At 33.5% G+C, this 21,140-nt stretch overlaps 2 protein-coding genes across 2 annotated transcripts in view; both read left to right on the top strand.

Moving 5' to 3' along the window:
* The window catches only part of LOC105214240 (DNA-binding protein D-ETS-3), a 37,410-nt gene extending 18,968 nt beyond the window's left edge, over positions 1-18,442 (top strand). The window contains exons 5-7 of the mRNA XM_011187556.3: positions 3,934-4,123; positions 17,903-18,111; positions 18,306-18,442. Coding sequence (XP_011185858.1) covers positions 3,934-4,123; positions 17,903-18,111; positions 18,306-18,442 — 536 coding nt within the window. The remainder of the gene's footprint in view (positions 1-3,933; positions 4,124-17,902; positions 18,112-18,305) is intronic.
* Positions 18,443-18,556: 114 nt separating this feature from the next.
* On the top strand, positions 18,557-19,237 carry LOC105215057 (uncharacterized). The gene has a single exon (XM_054229928.1). The coding sequence runs from the start codon at positions 18,557-18,559 to the stop codon at positions 19,235-19,237; it is 681 nt and encodes a 226-aa protein (XP_054085903.1).
* The last annotated feature ends 1,903 nt before the right edge of the window (positions 19,238-21,140 follow it).

The following is a 21,140-nucleotide window of genomic DNA, read 5'->3' as shown; positions in this document are numbered from 1 at the left end:
GCAGTGTTAAAGATATAGAGAGAACACTAAATTTTAGAGATGTGAAAGTTGATTTGAGAAGAATTTGCTTGTAGTTTTGATTTCTATAATTTATAAATTGTTGTTAGTAAAGATGATTTGCTAAAGGTAATTTTGCTTTGCTGTGAATATATAGTATAGTATACACTAGTGTGTATGTCTTTATATGGAAAAGTATATAAATATTCGTGTGAATTCTTGTCATGTTAATAATCTAATGTTTCTGATGATTTGCAATTTTTGTTTTGGTCACGTGTCTGTTAATGGCATTTAAATGTGTTGACAACATAATTACTTCAAATAAGTGCTATTCATTTAAAAGTTGCATCATTGTAAAATATTATCTTTCTAATAATATACATCTCTTCTTTTCGTTACTGCAGTGACATTGCTCTTTATAAAAAGATCACATGTAAAAGTAACAGCAAATTATCCAGTTGAGTTATATACAAATATAGTCTCTAGATACCACTTTAATGTGTCTAAACTGATCTGATTCCACTTTCTTATGCCAATGAATTGTATTTATACCAAATTAATGTTCGATTCGCAACTCTCTCAGTTGGGGCGAATCAAGAATATCTCCATATTTTCATACACTGAATTCAAGATCTTAGCTTAATATAAGATCCGTAGTTTTGATAATTTGTCAGGGTTGCATTTCTGGTGTTTCGTGAAATGTAAATGATTAAGATTATATCATTTCGTTACAGATTCAATTTAAGTGCTATATATATTAGGTCTACAACTTTGCTTCCGCCGTTTTTTTTTAGTTTAAGGAGTTTTAAGTCTATGAGCCTCGGCCGCACTTTTCTTGGAATTAAAAAAAGAAAAGCAAAAATTCCCGCAAATGTCGAGCAATCGGCTCAAAAAGTGACATTTTCAGTTGAGAATAAGTTTGGGATGCAAACAGATCTCTACAAATATTGTGTTAGGCTAATGTTGACAAAAATGTCCAAAATCGATATAAAACGATTTAATCGATTTAATCGACCAGAGACCTTGACCCTAGAGACATCTATTGAAAAACGGCGGAAGCAAAGTTGTAGACCTAATAGATATATGTGTTTCGTACCACTTTTACTTTCATAAACATATTTAACTCATACCTATTTTAATATACATATGTATTGTACTATATATACATATATAATTGTATGTACTCATACAAAAAGCACTTCCTCATATAAATTGTATTTACTTTAACATCAAAGCAAAACTAAAGTAACTAATTGTTTCCGTTTTTTATTAAATTAACATTTTTGTGGCGGCTTTAAGCGGCGCTACCTTTATGTAACCACAGTCTTTGAAATTAACACAGCGCTTTATATACTGGTAACTATATATGTAATGTGAAGTATATATGTATGTAGTCGAGAATAGTTTTTGGTCTTAGCCACTTTGATACAACATTCGTGTAGTGGAAAAGTGCCTGCCACTGTTGCAAATTAACAAAAAAGCAGCAGCTCAAAGCAAAGTGGCTAAAGCGCTAAAGCACTCTAGTGCTGGCCGAAAGCGCCTTCAAACTGAAAAGGGTAACCTCAACTACTTTTTCGACTGTTATAAAATGATTCAAGCATTTTAATTTATTACTATATGCAACGCCTGCTGCCTTACTTGGATTTTTCTTAAGCACTTTCACATAAATAAGTTAGAGCGCCAGCCGGTAGCAAAGGTTAGAGCAGCTACTACCCTCATTCGTTCTGTCTCACGTAATGGCCTGACGTGGGTAATTAAAATATTAGCGCATGAATTTTTATTGCAAAATTATTTTCCGCAGCAAAAGTGTTGAAAGTTTGAGAAAAGCTTGACATTTTAATGTACGCTTTGATGTTGGATGGTGGTGGTGAAAAAAAATATCAAAGAAAAAAGTTTCCAAAATTACAGGAAATGTTGCATTAGCACACGTAAGGCAAACAAAGTGCAATAATTGTAGAGAAAATTTTTAGTAGTACAAAAATGCATGCATACCATAGCATATTTTTCAATTTTTTTAGATTTTGGTTGACACATGAAAAGTATGGGAATAAAAACTAAGTAGAGATTAATCATCGCCTAAAATTTATTAGTGGATGGTATACCGGGGTTTATATTATGGATAATAACTTAATCGATGTAAAAATTCTCAATTTTGGTTTCAAAGAAAGAGAAATCTCATCCTAACCTTAAATTTTATTCAATAGTTTGATAATGGTCAGACTAAGCTTATGGAAGCTTAAAGAAGCTTAAATTTTCTTAGTAACAATCAATAATTCTCAGCTGATTTCTCCAACGAAATCAACATTAATTTAAATGAAAAATTAAATAAAAGTCTTGAGACCCATTGACTATTTACATTTATACAACAAATAAAGGAAATCCTAAATTGTTGTAAGCATTGTGTGCTTAATGATTTCAAATGCATACATGTATATATTATTTTATATATTTAATGTATAAAGGAAATTATACTAAAGCATTTGTTGGAGGAACCGGAAATGGCTTATGGTGAGTTAGCATGCTAAAAGTAAATACTGTAAAAAAGTAGGCGAAATTGCTAATTCCACGGTTATGGTTGTTGACGTCCAACTGCGGAGCCGAGTCACACCTCAAAGCAATGGTAATTTAGAAATGGCGTAGGCTGAAAGGTGGACTACGGCAGAAATCGAGTAATATAATTACTAAAACAAAATGTTCACGAAGTTAAAAATAAAGCCAATAAGATGTTATACAAATTTTATAAAAATCAATCTCAATCAAACGCGTGATCTGGGAATTTCAATAAATGTTTCTAAGGTAAAGCACTGGTCGATTAAATCGACAAAAATCCAACAAAATATTTGTAGAGATCTGTTTGCATCCCAAACTTATTCTCAACTCAAAATGTCACTTTTTGAGCCGAATTTTCGACATTTGCGGGAATGTCTCCAAGGTAAAGCACTGATCGATTAAATCGATAAAATCGTTTTATATCGATCTTGGACATTTGTGTCAACATTAACCCAACAAAATATTTGTAGAGATCTGTTTGCATCCCAAACTTATTCTCAACTCTAAATGTCACTTTTTGAGCCGAATTCTCGACATTTGCGGAAATTTTGCTTTTCTTTTTTAATTCCAAGAAAAGTGCAGCTGAAGCTCATCGAAATTTGTAACATCGAAATTTTTAACGTTTTTATACTAAAAAAGCGTTAAATTTACAAAAAACGGCGGAAGCAAAGTTTTAGACCAAATAGTTCAAGATAAAATTGTCAAAGTGTCTATAATACTCAAGAAAATATATTATCAGCCAAAAAGAAATTAAAATAAATACTTTTCAGTGTGAGTGTTGTATTCTGTCTAGTAAAATAAAAATAGTTCCATTTCCAATAAAATGTGAAAATTATCGATTTAATAGATATTGTGTTACTGTGTAATGCAACCCTGGTATTTTCATTCTATCAACTATTACAGTCTTCTTTCCTCTTCTTTAGTTTATAACGTCAAAACAAAAAAATATATATTTTTCCGTCAAACGCATTTTAAGCGGTATTTGGACGCGATAAACTCTATTTTTTAAATCAGGAAGAAAATATTGAATATTATAGAGATATTCTGAAGCAAAAGTATTAATGGAGAATAAAAGGCTAATTAATTTGAGGTTGTAGTAGAAGCCTCAAATATACATAGACCAGATCGTCAGCGCAGAAATAATAGTAAAATGTAGAATTCGAATGTTATTTGAGAATTCGAAAAAGAAAAAGTTAGACTAGACATATTCTAGATAGTTCTAAGTGGATGCTGAGATTAGGTAGATGCCATATAAGATATACATTTGTATGGATATATAAGAATCTTTATAATAAAATAAATTTTCCTAAAACTAAATAAATTTAAGACTATTACGTTTCATAAATAAAATATTGATTTATGCCATTTTGCTCTCTATTCTAACAGGTTCCGGGCAAATACAGTTATGGCAATTTCTACTCGAACTATTATCCGATTCTGGCAATGCGGCCTGCATTACCTGGGAAGGCACAAATGGTGAATTCAAATTAACCGATCCTGATGAGGTGGCCAGACGTTGGGGTGAACGCAAATCAAAACCGAATATGAATTATGATAAGCTGAGTCGTGCGTTAAGGTAAGTTGAATGCACAACAACAATATGAATTACACGAAAGAGACTTAGACATAAATAAAAAAGTATGAATAGCGCAAAATGAAGTAGAAATCGAAAAATCTATTGTAAGAAAAACTAAAGTTTTTTTCTCCTTCGACAATTGTTGCAGCTCCGCGCATAACATAAAACACTGACAATCGACTGTGACAAATGCGATTTGTGACAAAACAAAAATTAAAGGATGTGCACATTAAAAAGACAGTTGTTATTGTGGTTTAAGTGCAACGAATTAAATGTTAATACTTTGCGGATTACACACATTCCATGGAAGAAGGGTGGTGCTTCGCACTGTGCCTCTATACAAGTATGTAGATGTGTGTGTATATGCCTACGAGGCTCACCCTTCAACATTATCATGTCGCTTTGGTGCTTAATTAGCAATCACTGCGGCGCACAAGTGGCCACATAGTGTGCTTTCCACGCTGCCAATGCGGCTGTGATGATTGCTCAGCTTGAGCCACTTTATTAAGGTCGGTCATTAGGGCACATGATGAGCAATAATAGTGTGCGGAATGTGTTTGTGATTGGAATATTTAACTAGATTATGATGTCTTCAAGGAGATATAGTACATATGTATGTATGTATGTACACATATCAGGCTCATTACACACCTTTTGAGCGCTGGACGCATCTGGATTATACAAATCTACAGCTAATAAGAGCTATGTGCGTACAAGTGTGCTATTAGTACTGCCAAAATGCGAGCATGTGCCCAATTTATTACCATTTATCAGGGTAATTGAGCATTGATTAGTGCGATTGCTTTGTGTAGTTGTTGCTAGTTTTCCCAAAAAAATAGAGAAAATTCTGCAAAAATTGCCATTTTCCTACCAAAAATCGAAATGTTGCATTTCCTCCTCTTCATTGATTGATTTGTGTGCCTTGCGATTAAGCTGCTGACCCGCCCATTCATTCAGAATGCAATAAAATAATTTTTGTTTGTTTTCTTACTTGTTAGTAGGTGAGCTCACATATGCCATATGTCATAGTTTGCCGTACATTACACACTCATACTTGATAACTGTAAATATGTCAACAAATTGTTTTTCATCTGTCGAAATCAAATAAAAGATCACAGCATACTTTTTGTGTTTGGAAATGAAAAACGAAATCAAAAATTGTGGTGTGTTTTGTGCACCCGCAGTGGTGATGAAGTAAGCAAAGGAAAACAACAACAATGCTTGAAATGTAATTTGAAAATTTGTATTACTCACTAAATGCCCACTGTGCGGCTTAATTGCATTTGTTAAGGGTTTTTTGAGGGGTATATACAGAGCTTATATTTGTGAGCGGTAGGAAACTGAAAATGGTCTTTGGAGTATCATCATTTCGTCACTGCTATTTTCTCTTAACCGATATTTGATAGCCTCAAAGAGGTATATACAAAATTATCTGGATCTTTATCTAGGGGTTTTGGGATCACAAAACGTCGGTGTTTCTATTAGCCAAATGAGATTCCCGTAGTCTTCATTGTGGAACTCAGCCCTGAAACCTTACCTAACTAAACCTAACCTCCAATATATCAAATTTGGCTCAAATATCTTTTCGAAGAAGTCAGTTTCAAGATGCTGTCCCATCAGTTTTGGATATAGTAGATGTTCATGAATGAATACATTAAATCTTTCTATAAGGTTACACACTAGATGTTTTTATAACTTACTCAAATGGTTAAGCCACAGTAGGAAAGATAGGACAGTAGGAAAGGATAATGTCGGTTAACCAAAGAGTGATTTCGTCGTTTTTAGACGGTTATGTGGGTATCTAAGCTATCTAATACTAAGTTTTTAATGATAATCCAACTCTTGGAAGATAAGACAAAGGGACTTCTAATTTCCAAATCTTCATTTTTATTAAGTCTAAGGTCCCTTGAATGGTCACTAGGTCTCTTTACGTGAACTCGGTTAAAATCAAAAATTTACCAAGTGTCCAGTTTGCTTGAGAAATAGTTTAAAAACCAAGAAGCACAATCCTCCCATTTAACTCCCTAAAAGCGAGAACAAAGAGCAATCAAGCTAATTCAAACAACAACACCCCCGAGCACAAGATTGATTGGTAAATAAACAGCGGTGGAGAGAAAAAAAGGATTAAAGTAAGCCATTTAGTGACAGATTCAAGTGTCCAACAGTCAAACAACAACGAAAAGGACAAATAACACCTAACACACACACACACAAGCAAACACTGACTTTCAAAAGCTAACTTAAACGCTCTAAGGGACCATACCATTTTAGGGTTAATGTCAGACGACATTAACACATGAATAAACAACACAAATGAGGCATTAAGACGACAGCCAGACACTTTGACGCCAACAAAGCTGATGCGCCGCACATACTTAAAAAGGATGCTTAGAAGGTTGATGAAGCTGATGACTGGCTTTTACTTAATGTTATTGTTGTGTTGATTGAGCTAGTGTTAATAACAAACACTCCCATGACACATATGTGGAATGCAAACACACACTCATGTGTGTTGGGGACAACAGACAAGTGTTTGTTTGGATTCAGTAAAAATCAAAGCATACTTTCGAGCGCATATGAGAAGGTGTGTGTACAGTAGCTGATGGCTTGAGTTTCTTAGCAAACATCAAAGTTAAATTGAGTGTTGAATGGTGTAAAAATCAGACACTTGTAGCTGTCTGCGCGTGATGAGATGCATTAGTGTCTCGTTTAACTCCTTCACTGCTACCTCCTTTTAAATGACAAACGCACAGAAGACACCAAATATGACAAGCACACATATGAGTATGTATATAAGTGATGAATGTCTCTAAAGTAAGCATATTCGGTAGCTTCATCATCACCAACACCATTAGCATCAAGCATCACCAATAACAGCCACATTATCATCATTATCCCTTAAGAGTGTTGTTTGTTTCTGGCAGCGACATCAAAGTGATTGTTGACTGCAAATCATTGGCAGCAACAATTTCACTTTGCAACAACAACAATATTTGCATACATTATCGACAACTCCGCTTTTGATTGTTGCAATTCACATGTATGTATGTTGTTGTGGTTGGCTTCGTTGTTGTTTGCAAAAGAATTCGAGTTGTTAAAAGCGCCAAAATCACAGCTACCAAATTGGCTTAAAGATACGGCAATTCTTCTTCCATTTTTTGCATTTCTTTTTTTTTCGTCTGTCAATTCGCTGGCACTTTTCTACTTGAGTTGGCATTACAGTTGAGATTACTTTGGCTTATTTGCGTATTTGCACATGCGAAGTGACAACAATGACAACGCTTTCGGTCCATGCGATTGAACAAACGCCAACACCAGTACATATGTATGTCTCTATGTAAATCATCGCTGGTTGCTTTCATTTTGCAGTATAAGTGTGTGTGTGTGTCTACTGAAGTGTATTTGAGTACGCTTTTCTTTCTGCTGATTGCAAATGACAGCTCAATTGGCAGCATTTTTCTCGTATTTTTTAACGCTGCTTTAAAGGGTTAAATACATTGTTATCTGCTTTTCGGACAGCATTTATTGATACATTTACTTACATAAATCCGTTGTATTTGTTGTGTACTTAGCAAATTGGATGGAGAATTGGTCAATTGGCATTGATTTGGGCATTTTTGTGTAAATATGAAATTTTCGATAAAAAATGAAACGGGCATTTATACTTCTAGGGTATAGAAAGTCTTATCTTCATACAACGTCCATATTTACATATAAATTAAAAGCTAAATAAAAATTGCACAAAATATGTATGGAAACTAAATGAAATATTTTTAATATGAATTTTATAAATTATACAGTGAAATTATAATACAAAATTTGACAAGTAGTTCTCTTTATTATTAAAAAGTATACTCCCAGTTGCTTTTATCTGAAAGATTTTTATGCATCAGACTCTTGTTGGTTGTCCGGTTTATTGCTATAGTTGCTCAGCTATATTGAAAACTCTGGATTTTTGAAGAAAAAAATTTTGTGAAGAATTTGTTAAGTACATGGTGTGTTCAAAAAATAACGGGAATTTTAAAATTTCACTGGTTTGGAGGATCCAAATTTCAAATTTTTTATTCTGTTGATATACATGTAATAAGGTTAGACGTGTTTTTATGAGCTTGGCGATTTTCGTTTGTTAAAAGCTCACAATTCGTTGCTTGTTCGTTACCATATAATATAACTATGCTGCCCCAGCTACCATATTCGTCAGGCATGACTCCGTGTGACTTTTTTCTATTTCCAAAAATAATGAGAACCTTAAGGCAGTAGTCTGCTTTAGAAGCCGAAAAAAGCGTTTTTTTGCATTTTTTTTTGAAAGGGAAGGAAATGATTGCGGTAAACGGAATTTTAAGACGATAGTGTACTATATTTAAGGCTTAAAAAACAATATTTATTATTAAAAAATATTGAAATTTTTTCAAAGGAGTAAGTATTTTTCTGGAGCGCCTGGAGTCTGTACTTGTAAATCGGTGCCGATGATGGAGGCCGTGCAATGCATCTAAAACAGTCAAACCAATTTTTTTTTTAATTTCTATCAGTTTCTTTTCTTTATGAACTAAAAAAATACCAAAGAAGTTATAAAACTACAAATTTTTTCGAAGTTAGAAAAACAAAATCACTTTTTTAAGAAAAAAAATTTACTTTAAGTTGAAAAACAAGTAGTTTAAATACTACTTTTGTTCAACTTTTTTAGTTCAAATAGAAGATAATTTAATACTGAAGCTAGATCACTTTGGTTTTTTCGATCGGACATATATTCCTTTTGCTATCGCCGGCACCGTTTTGTGATATCACTGAAAGAGCTGAAGGCTAGCCCAAAAATCGAGTTTGAAGAGTGTTTCGACGATTGGAAGAAGCGCTAGCATAGGTGTATAATATCGAATGGAGACTATTTTGAGGGTGATAACATTATTGTAGATTGTAATGAATAAATATTAAAACACAAAAACAGAAAATTACCGTTATTTTTTTAACAAACATCGCATATGTTGTTTTCTTTTTTGGTGGAAAAATATTCTTTCCACATCAAAAACTGTCTGAAGTCTTCAGTTTTTAAAATCAATAAATAATCTTATATATTAATTTTTGACAATAATTTGTCCTTTGAGCCATTCACAATAGTAAAACCGATCTAAATTCTATAAAACACAATTGAAGATAGCAGATATACCACTTTTAATGAAGTATTCATATACTCTCTGGTGTGAATTCAACTCGCTAACTTTATTATTGTTTTTGTTTTGCTCTTTGTTTCAATCTTTTGACACGAGAGCAAAAATCAAAGAGAGTAGTGCACAAAGTTAGCGAGCAGCGCAATGACGAAACAATTATGGCTAATATTATATGTTATATGTTCTACGATGATTTATGAAAACTAGCTTCAACTTTATAACTTTTCCGTAACACAAATTTGAAAAATTCTCAGTAATATTTTGTTCAAATATAGTAGAATATGAAATTACTGATGAAAATAAGCATATTCGTCTTTATATAAACTATAGCGTAATTTTAAAAATATTTATCTGCAAGTACGTGAATAATTATATGAATTTTTTAACGTTATATCTGGTAATAACTTCCAATAAATATGTAAAATTACTATAAAGTCTCTTAAGTCATTATTAAAGCAATATGAATAAACTATCATTTTCTTTGACACATTTTAAAACAAAGGCATGCATGCATAATTCATTTGTCATATAAATGGATTTTTAATAAAAACACATTAAATAGAAGATAGTCAGCAGAGACAGTGGACCGCTTACAACTTATATCAACAAACATAACTACCAAATATATGCTTGCAGTGACACTCAGGTGCCAGCGTTAAAACACATAAAAGTAATAAAAATAAAAACAACTTTTGTTTTCACTGGACAACTGACATTTTCGCCGTCATTAATTGTATAGCACTTTTTAATTACGACAAGCAGCAATTTCTTTATACTTTTTTTTAATTTTATTGCACTTTAGACAGCTTCTGCGCAATAAAATAAATAAAATGGCAAATGAATGCGCGCTTGTCGATTGTTTTATTATACACATCAACTGGTTTCTGCAAGCAAATATAATAAATACAAATAAATCAGCGATTGCTTGCAGAATTTCGTAGCAAAATTATTGTTTCAAACAAATGAAATTCTTCGCAATTCAACGATAGCAGCAATTGGAAATTGCAATCGAAAAAAATTCTTCAAAAGATAATGAAAAATTGCCAACTCTGCAGCTGCTCATAGAAACTTTTGTTGTTTTTTCTGCTGCTTCTTGGTTGCTGCTCTTTGGTTATTTACCCACTGTAAACGCTTGCAGTTTCAGCTGATTGCCTGACTGGCTGCGTTTTGTTCATTCATTTCGACCGGAAGTTGCCTCCACTATCCAACTCAGGCGAAAACTACCAGCAGTCATGCAGACACACACACACACACATAAACACATATATGCATACATATATTTATATATATAGATAGGTATACATGTATAGAAGTGTGTTTCATGGCAATCAATTTTCCGCAAACGCAATTGTGCGCTTTTTCCAATGGCCACCTACCATTTACTGTGCCAGGCAGCCTGTTGTTCTTCAATGCATATATATTCTTATATATTCGCGCACATAACCTCACTTTGTAAATATAAACATTCATACACTCGCTGTTTCCAATTTCGTTTTTCGTTAACGCGCCATTGCCATTGCTTCAATTATTCCGTTTTTGTTTTGTTCAATTCAATGGCTGTGCCACTCGTTGGAAATTGGCGTCGCCATTGCTGCTGTTGCTCCACCATAACTTTTACAGTTGGACTGAGTTGACTGCGTACTCCCCATCGTTTGTCAGACTTTTCAATTTCGGAGCGTACTCCTCTCTCATTTAGTTATGGATTTCTCTACTTTTTTGTTTTGTCTTCTGCATGTTCCATAGTTTTTGTTCATGGTTTTTGGTATGCACTCTTTGTTCTTGAAAGTATATTCCCTTTCATGGTGCCAATTACTTTTTGAATCGGGGATCTTTTTGTTTTTTTGGAAACTTTTAATTGTAAACTTTTATGGAATTCTTTTTGGGGAATTCATATTGAATTTGTGTGCTAATATGAATTCCAAATGAAAATAATGTTAGCGGTCGATCTTTTGTTTATAAACCCGTGTTATATGAAATATTTTGATATAATTGTGCCAAACGATCCTTAGTAATAAGTAACTGTGTTCGAGATCTGTTCAAAACAAACGGTAATTTTCGTTTTTTGAAAAAAAAAAATATTTATTCATTCGTCTACATTAATGTTGTCGCCTTAGAAATAGTTCCCATCCGATAGTATGCTCTAATTCCAATAGTCGAAACACTTCTCAAACCCGATTTTTGGAATAGCTCTTTTAGCGATTTCGCGTATACACTTGTTAAACGAAGATCCTTTAAGGTTCTCTTTATTTTTGGAAATAAGGAAAAGTCACACTTCAAAACCAGTGAAATTTTAAATTCCCGTTATTTTTTGAACACACCGGATATGTTCTAAAAAAACTTATGCTTAATCCTATATTTCGGGTTTTTAATAAAAATAATCTTTTTCAACATTAAATCGTAATATTTTGAAAAGTATATACATACATATATCAGTGACCTTAAGGCAGTAGTCTGCTTTACAGGCTTCAAAAAATCGTTTTTTTTTGTTTTGTTTTAAATCTCTTCCAAAACTATCCAAGAATATGTCTTTAAAATTCCAGAGGCCAATTCGACATATTTTCGAAGCTAGAGCAGTTTTAGTGGCCCAGCGTCGAGCAGGTGCGAATGCTCAGGCAGACCTTTAAAGCCCGTTTTCTCGAGTTTTTATTTTCACAAGTGTTAGAAAACGGTGCCGGCGATAGCAAAAAGAATACATATATGTCCGATCGAAAAAAACCAAAGTGATCTAGCATCAGTATTAAATTATCTTCTATTTGAACTAAAAAAGAAGATAAAGTTGGACAAAAGTATTATTTAAACTACTTGTTTTGCAACTTAAAGTCAAGTTTTTTTCTTAAAAAAGTGAATCTTTTTTCAAACTTCGAAAAAAATTGGAATTTTATAACTTCTTCGGTATTTTTTTAGTTCATAAAGAAAATAAGTTTAAAAATTAAAAAAAAAAAATGGTTCGACTGTTTCAGATGCATCGCACGACCTCCATCACCGGCATCGATTTACAAGTGCAGACTCCAGGTGCTCCAGAAAAATACTTACAACTTTGAAAAAATTTCTTATTTTTTAATAATAAATATTGTTTTTTAAGCCTTAAATATAGTACACTATCGTCTTAAAATTCCGTTTACCGCAATCATTTCCTTCCCTTTCAAAAGAAATTGCTAAAAAACGTTTTTTTTCGGCTTCTTAAGCAGACTACTGCCTGAAACACGATCTTCCTATATATGCCGCTATATTAGCGATTTATGAACTTTATGAATTTAATCTAAAATTACCTTAAATGTCGCTATTAACCAATTACATCAAATGATGTCAGAAAACTGTACAAAATAGCAACAAAAAAAGGCGAAATAGACAAATTACTTTCCATTTCTTTTGTTGTCATCATGGGACGCCATTTGATTGCATTTTAACACCCTCTAGCAATTACAGACAATTTTTATTACATTTCGTATTTGCAAAAACAATATTTACATAGTAAATGAATATGTGGTGGTGCAGATGAATGTGCTTGTGCTTGCACAGTAGTAATCTCGGTGACTTAATTACTTCACACAAAAGTCAAGCAAACAAATACGAAAACCAAGGCAAGGACGAACAAAGCGAGTGCAACTGTGAGGAAGGGGGAAGCTAGCAATTTGGTAATCAACAAATGGAGATGTATATGTATATGTAAATATGTGGGATTATATGTGGCTTAAAGTTGTTCGGGTCATGCTTGGATTGAAAAGAGCGTTGTTTCATAGACACATCGCTGAATAATGGTGAATTTTACTGATGAATTTTTCTCTGAATTCGCTACGATGATATACTTATATTAGAGTTGGTTAAAAGAGGTTTTCTTTTTATTAGTAATGTCGAGTCTAATCAGCACCTTATAGTTGTATCTATGCACAAAGATACCTTAAAGTATTAGAAAAGTAGAGAACTGGGAACAAAAGAGTTCTTTTGGGAAATTCAAGAAAAGAAAAAATAAAATTCAAGGTTATCCTAACGGTCTTAAGAATTTTGATCATTTTTTTTTACCAAAATATTTAATTTAAATTTTATTGATTATATCGCATATGCAAAATCTCTTTCAAATCTCTTTTTCTCAACATACTGGACTTTCAACATTCATCTGCTTATCAAATAAATCGAATTTGAATAATTCAATAACTTAGCGTTGTCTACATGCTACGCACACTGGCTTTATGGCATCGTTAAGTTTGTTTTTGGCTTTGCTTTTGCTAAACACCGTATTTTTGCATAAAAGTTTATGTAAATTTTCGCAACAATTTATGTTTATGTTTGTTCTCACTACCCGTTTTCGGGCAGCAAAAAAAAAACAGCGCCACTTAGCGCGTGATACCGCCATTCCAGGCTTTGCCAATTAAATATTAATTTTAATACAGTTTTCATTTTTTTTTTTTTTGTTGTTTGCTACAAATACAAATATACGTAAATTACATTAAATTTGAGGCAATTTTAAAATAGTTTAGGCAGGATTGTTGTTTGTAAGCAGGTTTGGTCACATTGAACTTGTAAGCGTGCCAAAATGTTAAGGGTCACAAACCTTTTATTTTAATGATGATACAAATAAGTTGTGGAAGTGGCTGCTTGCCAATTGTGGGCATAGTGTGCAGGTGTTTTTAACAAAAAGTGATTGAAGAAGACACAAATGTTTGCTGTAAATTTATTGACGCTATAATTTTACTAGGCGTATTTAATGAATTAACTAGTAGTGTGGGTAGATACTCGTATATCATTTTCCAATACTTGTAACAAAATTTTATAAAGTTGTTCACATTCTGAATGAGTTCATATAAACTGTTTATTCGATTTTAATTATTTTTCAACCAATGAATACTGTCAATCAAGTTTCGTCTGAAACCACAAAAATGATAATCGAAATTTGAATCTCAAATCTTAAGGTTTATCCAAAAAAAAATAATAATTTCAAAACTTTTGCAGATTGATGATTTGGTGACACTTCTGGAAATATTTTTTTCAAGTAAAATTTGAATGTTCGCTATTAAAAAATAACGGGAATTTTCGTTTTTTGTAAAAATATTTAACCAAAAAAAAATTTTCAAATTGTTACTCCAAATCTGCGAAATTTCCCGTTACTTTTTAACACACCATACAAAATTAGTTTCATAACACTTAATATTTTTTTGGATCTCTACATTTTATATTTTTCATTAATGAAAATTATTTTTGTGCAGTAAATCTTATTAGGTCTACAATTTTGCTTCCGCCGTTTTCCAATAGATGTCTCTAGGGTCAAGCACTGGTCGATTAAATCGATTAAATCGTTTTATATCGATCTTGGACATTTGTGTCAAAATTAACCCAACAAAATTTTTGTAGAGATCTGTTTGCATTCCAAACTTATTCTCAACTGAAAATGTCAACTTTTCATCCGAATTCTCGACACTTGCGGGAAATTTTGCTTTTCTTTTTTAATTCCAAGAAAAGTGCGGCTGAGGCTCATCGACATTTGTGACCGTTTTTTTACAAGAAAACTTAACTTATAACATAATACAACATAATCAATTACTAAAAACTGTATAAAATGTGGAACATCAACATATTGTGAATCATCAATCACTATCAGTATCTAGATATCATCGACAACAATATCTTCTAAAAATAATGTTAAAATAAAAGTTTGGTGTTCTTCAAGTGATCTTAAGAGTTTCTGAGCAATTAGACCTTATATTTTTGCAACAATATGCAACCCTGCCTCTGTTTTCGGTAAAAAAAAACTCTTGATTTCAGATTATTCGCGAAAAGGGCTTTTAATACTACTTTTAATTTTATTTAGAAAATAGAGATTATATTTTTTATATATAATAAATAAGTATAATTCCGATTTTCGTTGAAATTTTAGTAAGCTATTTTTCAGATAAGAACTGTTGCTAATCCTTTGCGAATATTCCAATTTACCATTTCTTCATTATCTATTCAACTCATTAGAATAAATAAGAAGTTTAATATTTTTGTCAATACTATACATATATTAATTACACTTTACAACACTCGCTTAGGTATTGGTCCTAATTATTTTTTTTTATTTTTTTTTCGAACATATAACTTTGAGCTCTTATAGCATTGTTATATAACATAGACTTGAACAAAAATTGAAATAAGAAGAAAATGTTCAGTAGGCTCATATTTTTAATACATTTAACTTATTTACTATGATTAATAATGGCGTTCCCAGTAAGCTCAATTTCAAAATTCGAAAGCAAATATTTTGATTTTGCAGGTTAACTTCGAAAACGAATGTACTTTTTTTGCTTATGACTGAATCTCCCGAAAAAAATAGTTTAGTTCAATACACAGGACAAAATCGGAAAAAAAAGAAAAAAGGAAAAAAAAAATGGACGTTTAGTGTAGGAAATAGAAAAGGCCTATATGTATTAAGAAATGTTCAAAAATTAGTTATTAATATATTTAAACTAGATACCCCGTTAATTTTGCTGTTTACCATCTATCTATAATATAAAAATGAATCGGAAAATGTGTTGCTAAGCGCATAACTCGAGAACCGCTGAACCGATTTCGCAAATTCTTTGTTTAGAATGTTTTTAGAGGTACCGGGATGGTTCTTACGGACAGAAAAATTAGAAAAATTGCCTTAAAAAGTCTTAAATCCACAATTTTCTAATCACCTATACAAACAATTTGTGTCGTTAGTCTCGAAAGAAGTCGAGAAGGGCTAAACCGATCTGGCTAATTTTAGTTTTGAAATATTTATGGAAGGCCATGGCAAGATTAGAAAGAAAGTATATGTCGAAAAATTATGAGGAAGATAACAAGAAGATGATTTTATTTGAATTGACAGCAAAATTATAAAAAAACACAAAACAAAAAATAATAATATTTTGAAAGTTGTCATTGTTGCTTTGTTAAAATATTTTTATCATTGTTCAATTGTATAAGGCCGTGTCGATAGTCCAAAACAATTTGTAACAAGTAGGGAAAGGCAACCGAACATTTTATACTCTCGCAATTTATTGATGTAATGTTATTACACACAATTTGAAATAAAGTCCTATAGAATAACGAAAATCAGCATATATAGTACATGAGGGTTGAAGTAATTCCTGAACCGATTTCACTCATTTTCAACGCCCAGTTATAATGGGAATATGGGCAACTTGGCAAGTGTTAGTAGGCAGACAAACGGCAATTCGGCCTTGAAATTACTCCTAAATTGCAAATCAACGAAACACCAGTCTGCAAAATCGCCAAAAAAAGAGCTCTAAGATTTGTCAGATATTCAAGTCGCTGGAGGTACTGCACAGGACTTTAAAAGATTTACGCGACAACGAAAATATTTTTGGTGAAGCCATGATTCTGTTGGCAGGTGATTTTCGCCAGACTATTCCTGGATCAACTGTTGCTGACGAACTAATCACATTCCTAAAATCATATAATTTGTGGCGACACATAAAGAAACGCCAATTAACAAATAACAACAATATCACACTGCGATAGTAGAAATAGTTGCAAATGGTAGCGACGCAGTTGACACCTCGATGGATTAATATCATTTTTAACGGGTTTCTGTCACTTCATGGCCTCGAAAGAGGAGCTTATTCATCGTGTTTTTCCTGACATAAAACCATAATATAATAAACATAAATAGATTAAATGACCTATATTGGTGGTAAAAAAACAAGGATCTCTTTGATCTTAATGCGACAATTTAGAATTTCGTTAAAGGAGAGTTAACATAGCTACAAACCAGGATGACATATTCAATTATCCCACAGACTATTTTAAATTACTGGACTATCCCCACTCACTTGCAATTAAAAGTAGTGTGAGTGGTCATCATGCTGCGTAACATAAATCAACATCAAACTTTGCAAAAGAACAAGACTGGCTGTGAAGGAGGTAATCAATATCGTGACCAAAGCCAAGATAAAGCCAACTATGAAATTTGGTCATTTGTTAATTTCTCCAATATACGATTAAAAAAATCAATCATCAATCATTTTGAAATTTATCGGTTATAACGTTTTCGTCTTTATGGGTAAGAATTTTTTCTCTGCATTGAAAGATTTACTAATTTAATGTATACCTTAGCCACAAAAACGTGTGGCCGCGTCTGCTAGTTTATGAATAATATTTCATATTCAAATCATTCAAAAGTGATAAACTAATCAAATAATTGGTGAACACTCAAAACTTGACAACTAAGTTAATTTTCAACACGTGAATTGTAAGTGCCACGTTTGGCATTTAAATAGTAAAAATACCTCTTCTTAACCAGATTACCTTGATAACATATTTCGAGATATCATAACTTGATCATAACTAGAGCTGCCATGGCATCCCACTGGCAAAATATTTCCTGTAGAAATAAATTCACTTTTATGCGAATGTTTGAAAATTAATATGCTCTGCCTCGTTAGTGAGTGAACCAGTTTAGTTTTGGCCATTCAGATTTTTGAACAGTGGCTCCCGCCTTAATTGGCTAAACGTTTATGTATTGATTAAATGAATATTAAATACAGCGAAGGAACACTAGTTATGCTGTTTACCTATTGATTGACTTTGTTATCACTGACTTTTTGATGTTTATGCATTAAATTAAAAATATGTCACTTTTTCATCTCATCAACAGATATTACTACGACAAGAATATTATGACCAAAGTGCATGGCAAACGTTATGCGTACAAGTTCGACTTTCAAGGTTTGGCCGCCGCCACACAACCCGCCGCCAGCGATCCCACCTACAAATACCAGAGCGATTTGTTCATGACACCATATCATCATAGCGCCAAATTGAGCTCATTTATGAGTCCGCATCATGGTATGACATCGTCATCAGGTATTTTACACGCTTTACTTTACTTTCCTTCTCGTTTTAGTGTTGTCGCTTATTATTGTTTACGTCTTTATTTTATTACCTTTGAAATCGTAAACTTTTTATTACACTATTCTGTTCCACAGAACTTTTTTATAACCCCAATGATATGAATTTCTAATAACACATTCCCTTTGCTCTTCTCTTCTCCATTACAGCATCGATATTCCCATCGGCCGCTTCGTGGGGCAATTGGGGCAACCCGGCCACCAATTTGTATCAGCCGCACTCCATGGGCCATGTGACGCCGTCGCATGTGGCGCCCCATCTCAGCTCCTATCCGCATTATGCATGACCATCATCGTCCGGCGGTGGCTTCTAATATGAGAGCAACGCCATCGTCAGCGGCAGCAGCGCCCATGCTGCCCATGCCGCGCATGCAGCAGCCGCCGCCAGTAGTGTTGGCTCAATGAGTGGTGGAGGAGGTGGAGGTGTTGGTGGTAGTCTTGGAGTTAGCGTCGGTTTGAGCAGTGGCAGTGGTAGCGGCAGCAGTAGCAGCAGCGCGGCTGCCATCAATGCCGCTGCCACACTGCATTGTCTCACCTCGGTGGGCAGCAGTCATAGCAGTGGCGGCAGCGGTAGCATTAATGGCAGCAGCGGTGGTGGTGGCTCTGGTGGCAGTGGTGGCATTGGCCTTGGCGGTGGCAGTGGTGGTGGTGGTAGTCATAGTGGTGTACATGCCAGTTTGGGGCTCACTGCAATGGGCATGGCAGCAGGCTGTGGCGGTGGTGGCAGCGGTTTGAGTGCATTCGGTAGCGGTGCGGGCAGTTTGGCGGCGTTCGGTGGCAGTGGCGGTAGTAGCAGTAGTTCCAGTGGTAGTGGCGCCAATCATCATCATCATCATCATCATCACAATAGTGTTGGAGTTGGTGGCATTGGTGGTGGCGGCAACAATTTGAATATAGCAACGGCAACCCTAACGGCAGCTCCAACGCATGGCGTCGGCGCGAGCAGTGGCTTCGGCAGTTTGGGCGGCATCAGTGTGGGTGTAGGCGTGGGTATGGGCATGAGTATGGGCGGTGGCAACCTCAACTCGCTGGTTGTTGGTAATCGATTAATGAATGCAGGCTTACCGACGATATTGAAATGATGCCATTTCAATGTGGAAAGTTTTGCATAACGATGAGGCGAGCCAGCAAGCCAAGCGTCGTATCAACGAATGTGCGCAACAACAAAGCATTCACTCGTATACCGACCAGTAGAAATGGATAGAAACAATGGCAAGCGGAGCACTGCTAAGCGACCATCAACCCCAATTCGTTTAGGGTGTCTATCTATATATAATATTTGTAAAACACAAAACACTGGAGACCCAATACCGCTACCCCATTTTACATTCATTTTGAGTACAAAACAAAAATCGTTCATGCTTAGATTAGTGGAAAAAGAAATATGTAAGATATGTGTATTGAAAGAATTAAGCATTAAGTAGAAGAAGAAGAATGAGGAAAGAAGAAGCAGCAACAGTCGTTAGTAGTCGTTGTTGTATAAATGTTTCTACACCTGCGAGCAAAAATATCTAAAAATATTGATTTTGTTGTAAAATATTTTTCATAAAATTTACTCTGCCTCTCACTAAGTTATGCTCCCCTAGCGCCACTCTAGTTCCAACACATAAGAACTTAAAATCAAAAAATTATTGAATTGGCTTGAGCAACGTTTACTTTCGACACTTTAAAGCTTCGTTGCATATTTTAATACAATTTTATGTTAAAAAGACGGAAATTCAAAATTTTTTCAACACTTACTCTAGTCTACTCGAGCATGTAAATTTTGGCATACATTTTCAATAAATATATACGTGTGTATGCTTCGTGTATTTTCAGCAATATTAAATTCATTAAACCAAAATTGCGAGCACAATTTCTCAAGTGCTATTTTATTAATGAAAAATAGTTAAAATCAGTATCTAGTTATAAGAAAATTTTAGCGTAAAAGACGCTTTTTAATGTAAAACCCCCACTTGCCCATAGCTAATTTTAAGTTCGAAATTAATGAGTAATTAACTAAAAATAACTATAAAGTGTAAATATGTATGTATGTAATGAGTAAGATATTGGTGTAAATTATTTAGCATAAGTTTTGTGTTGTTATTTTTTGTGAGTTTATCAGAACATTTGTTGAACTTGTTTTTATCGATTTTCTCATTTTATTGATTTTTAATTTTTTGAGGAAAGTTCTTTTTCGAAAGTAACAAATTAATAAAAATAAATTTCATATTCATTCAAATCTAATTGGCTATACGTACGCGTATAAATCTCTTTCGCGACCATGAGACAGTTAACCTTTTATAAATTTTTCATAAAAATTTAGGATTTTTCCGATTAATTGCTTCTCTGTCTATTTATAAACAAATTTATACATAACACCTTCAAAAAAGATATTTAAGAGAAGATTAAATATGGTTATATCTTTCTTCCCTATTATTATGCCAGACTACTTAATTTATACCAGTTGTTTGTTCGTTTCAGCACTCACGAAGTTTCGGCAAAACCTACAGAATTTTTAATCGGATGGTTTATAAAGATTGACAAAAAACACGAATATAACTTACTCTATTCCATTTTCGGGTACTTAATGTATTCCAACATTCGCAAAAATAAGTCGCGATGTCATAAATGTCATGCCTAAAACCTTTGAATAAATTATATGTTACGCGGCAGTTATCCACGTCAGCGAAAACTTCTCAACTGATAAATTCACGAAACTCCAACGCTATTGAACTAGTGCAGAGTTCATAAGGTTCGTCATTGAGATCATCTCTGCCTTTTTGGTGAGCTTGTTCCTTTGCTGTACTTGAGTTCTCTCGTTGTGCTAATCAATGGTTAAAAGTCAATTAATGGTTGATTAAGGTTATATTCCGGTTTGATTTCGATCATCACTCTTATTCAATTATTTATACGGTTAGATAAAATCTATACATGACTAAACTATGTTTAACCAAATCACATATTCTAAAACAGTCTGAAAATTAGTATTTCATTTCTTCGATT

This window comes from Zeugodacus cucurbitae, chromosome 4 (assembly GCF_028554725.1).
Source record: "Zeugodacus cucurbitae isolate PBARC_wt_2022May chromosome 4, idZeuCucr1.2, whole genome shotgun sequence".
Classification (NCBI taxonomy): Eukaryota; Metazoa; Arthropoda; class Insecta; order Diptera; family Tephritidae; genus Zeugodacus; species Zeugodacus cucurbitae.
The sequence above is the reverse complement of the archived record's forward strand: the minus strand, read 5'-3'. Positions and strand labels throughout refer to the sequence as shown.

Bases quoted from the DNA above. Each gene is read 5' to 3' on its own strand.
- LOC105215057 (XM_054229928.1), top strand. From the start codon at position 18,557: ATGAGTGGTGGAGGAGGTGGAGGTGTTGGTGGTAGTCTTGGAGTTAGC.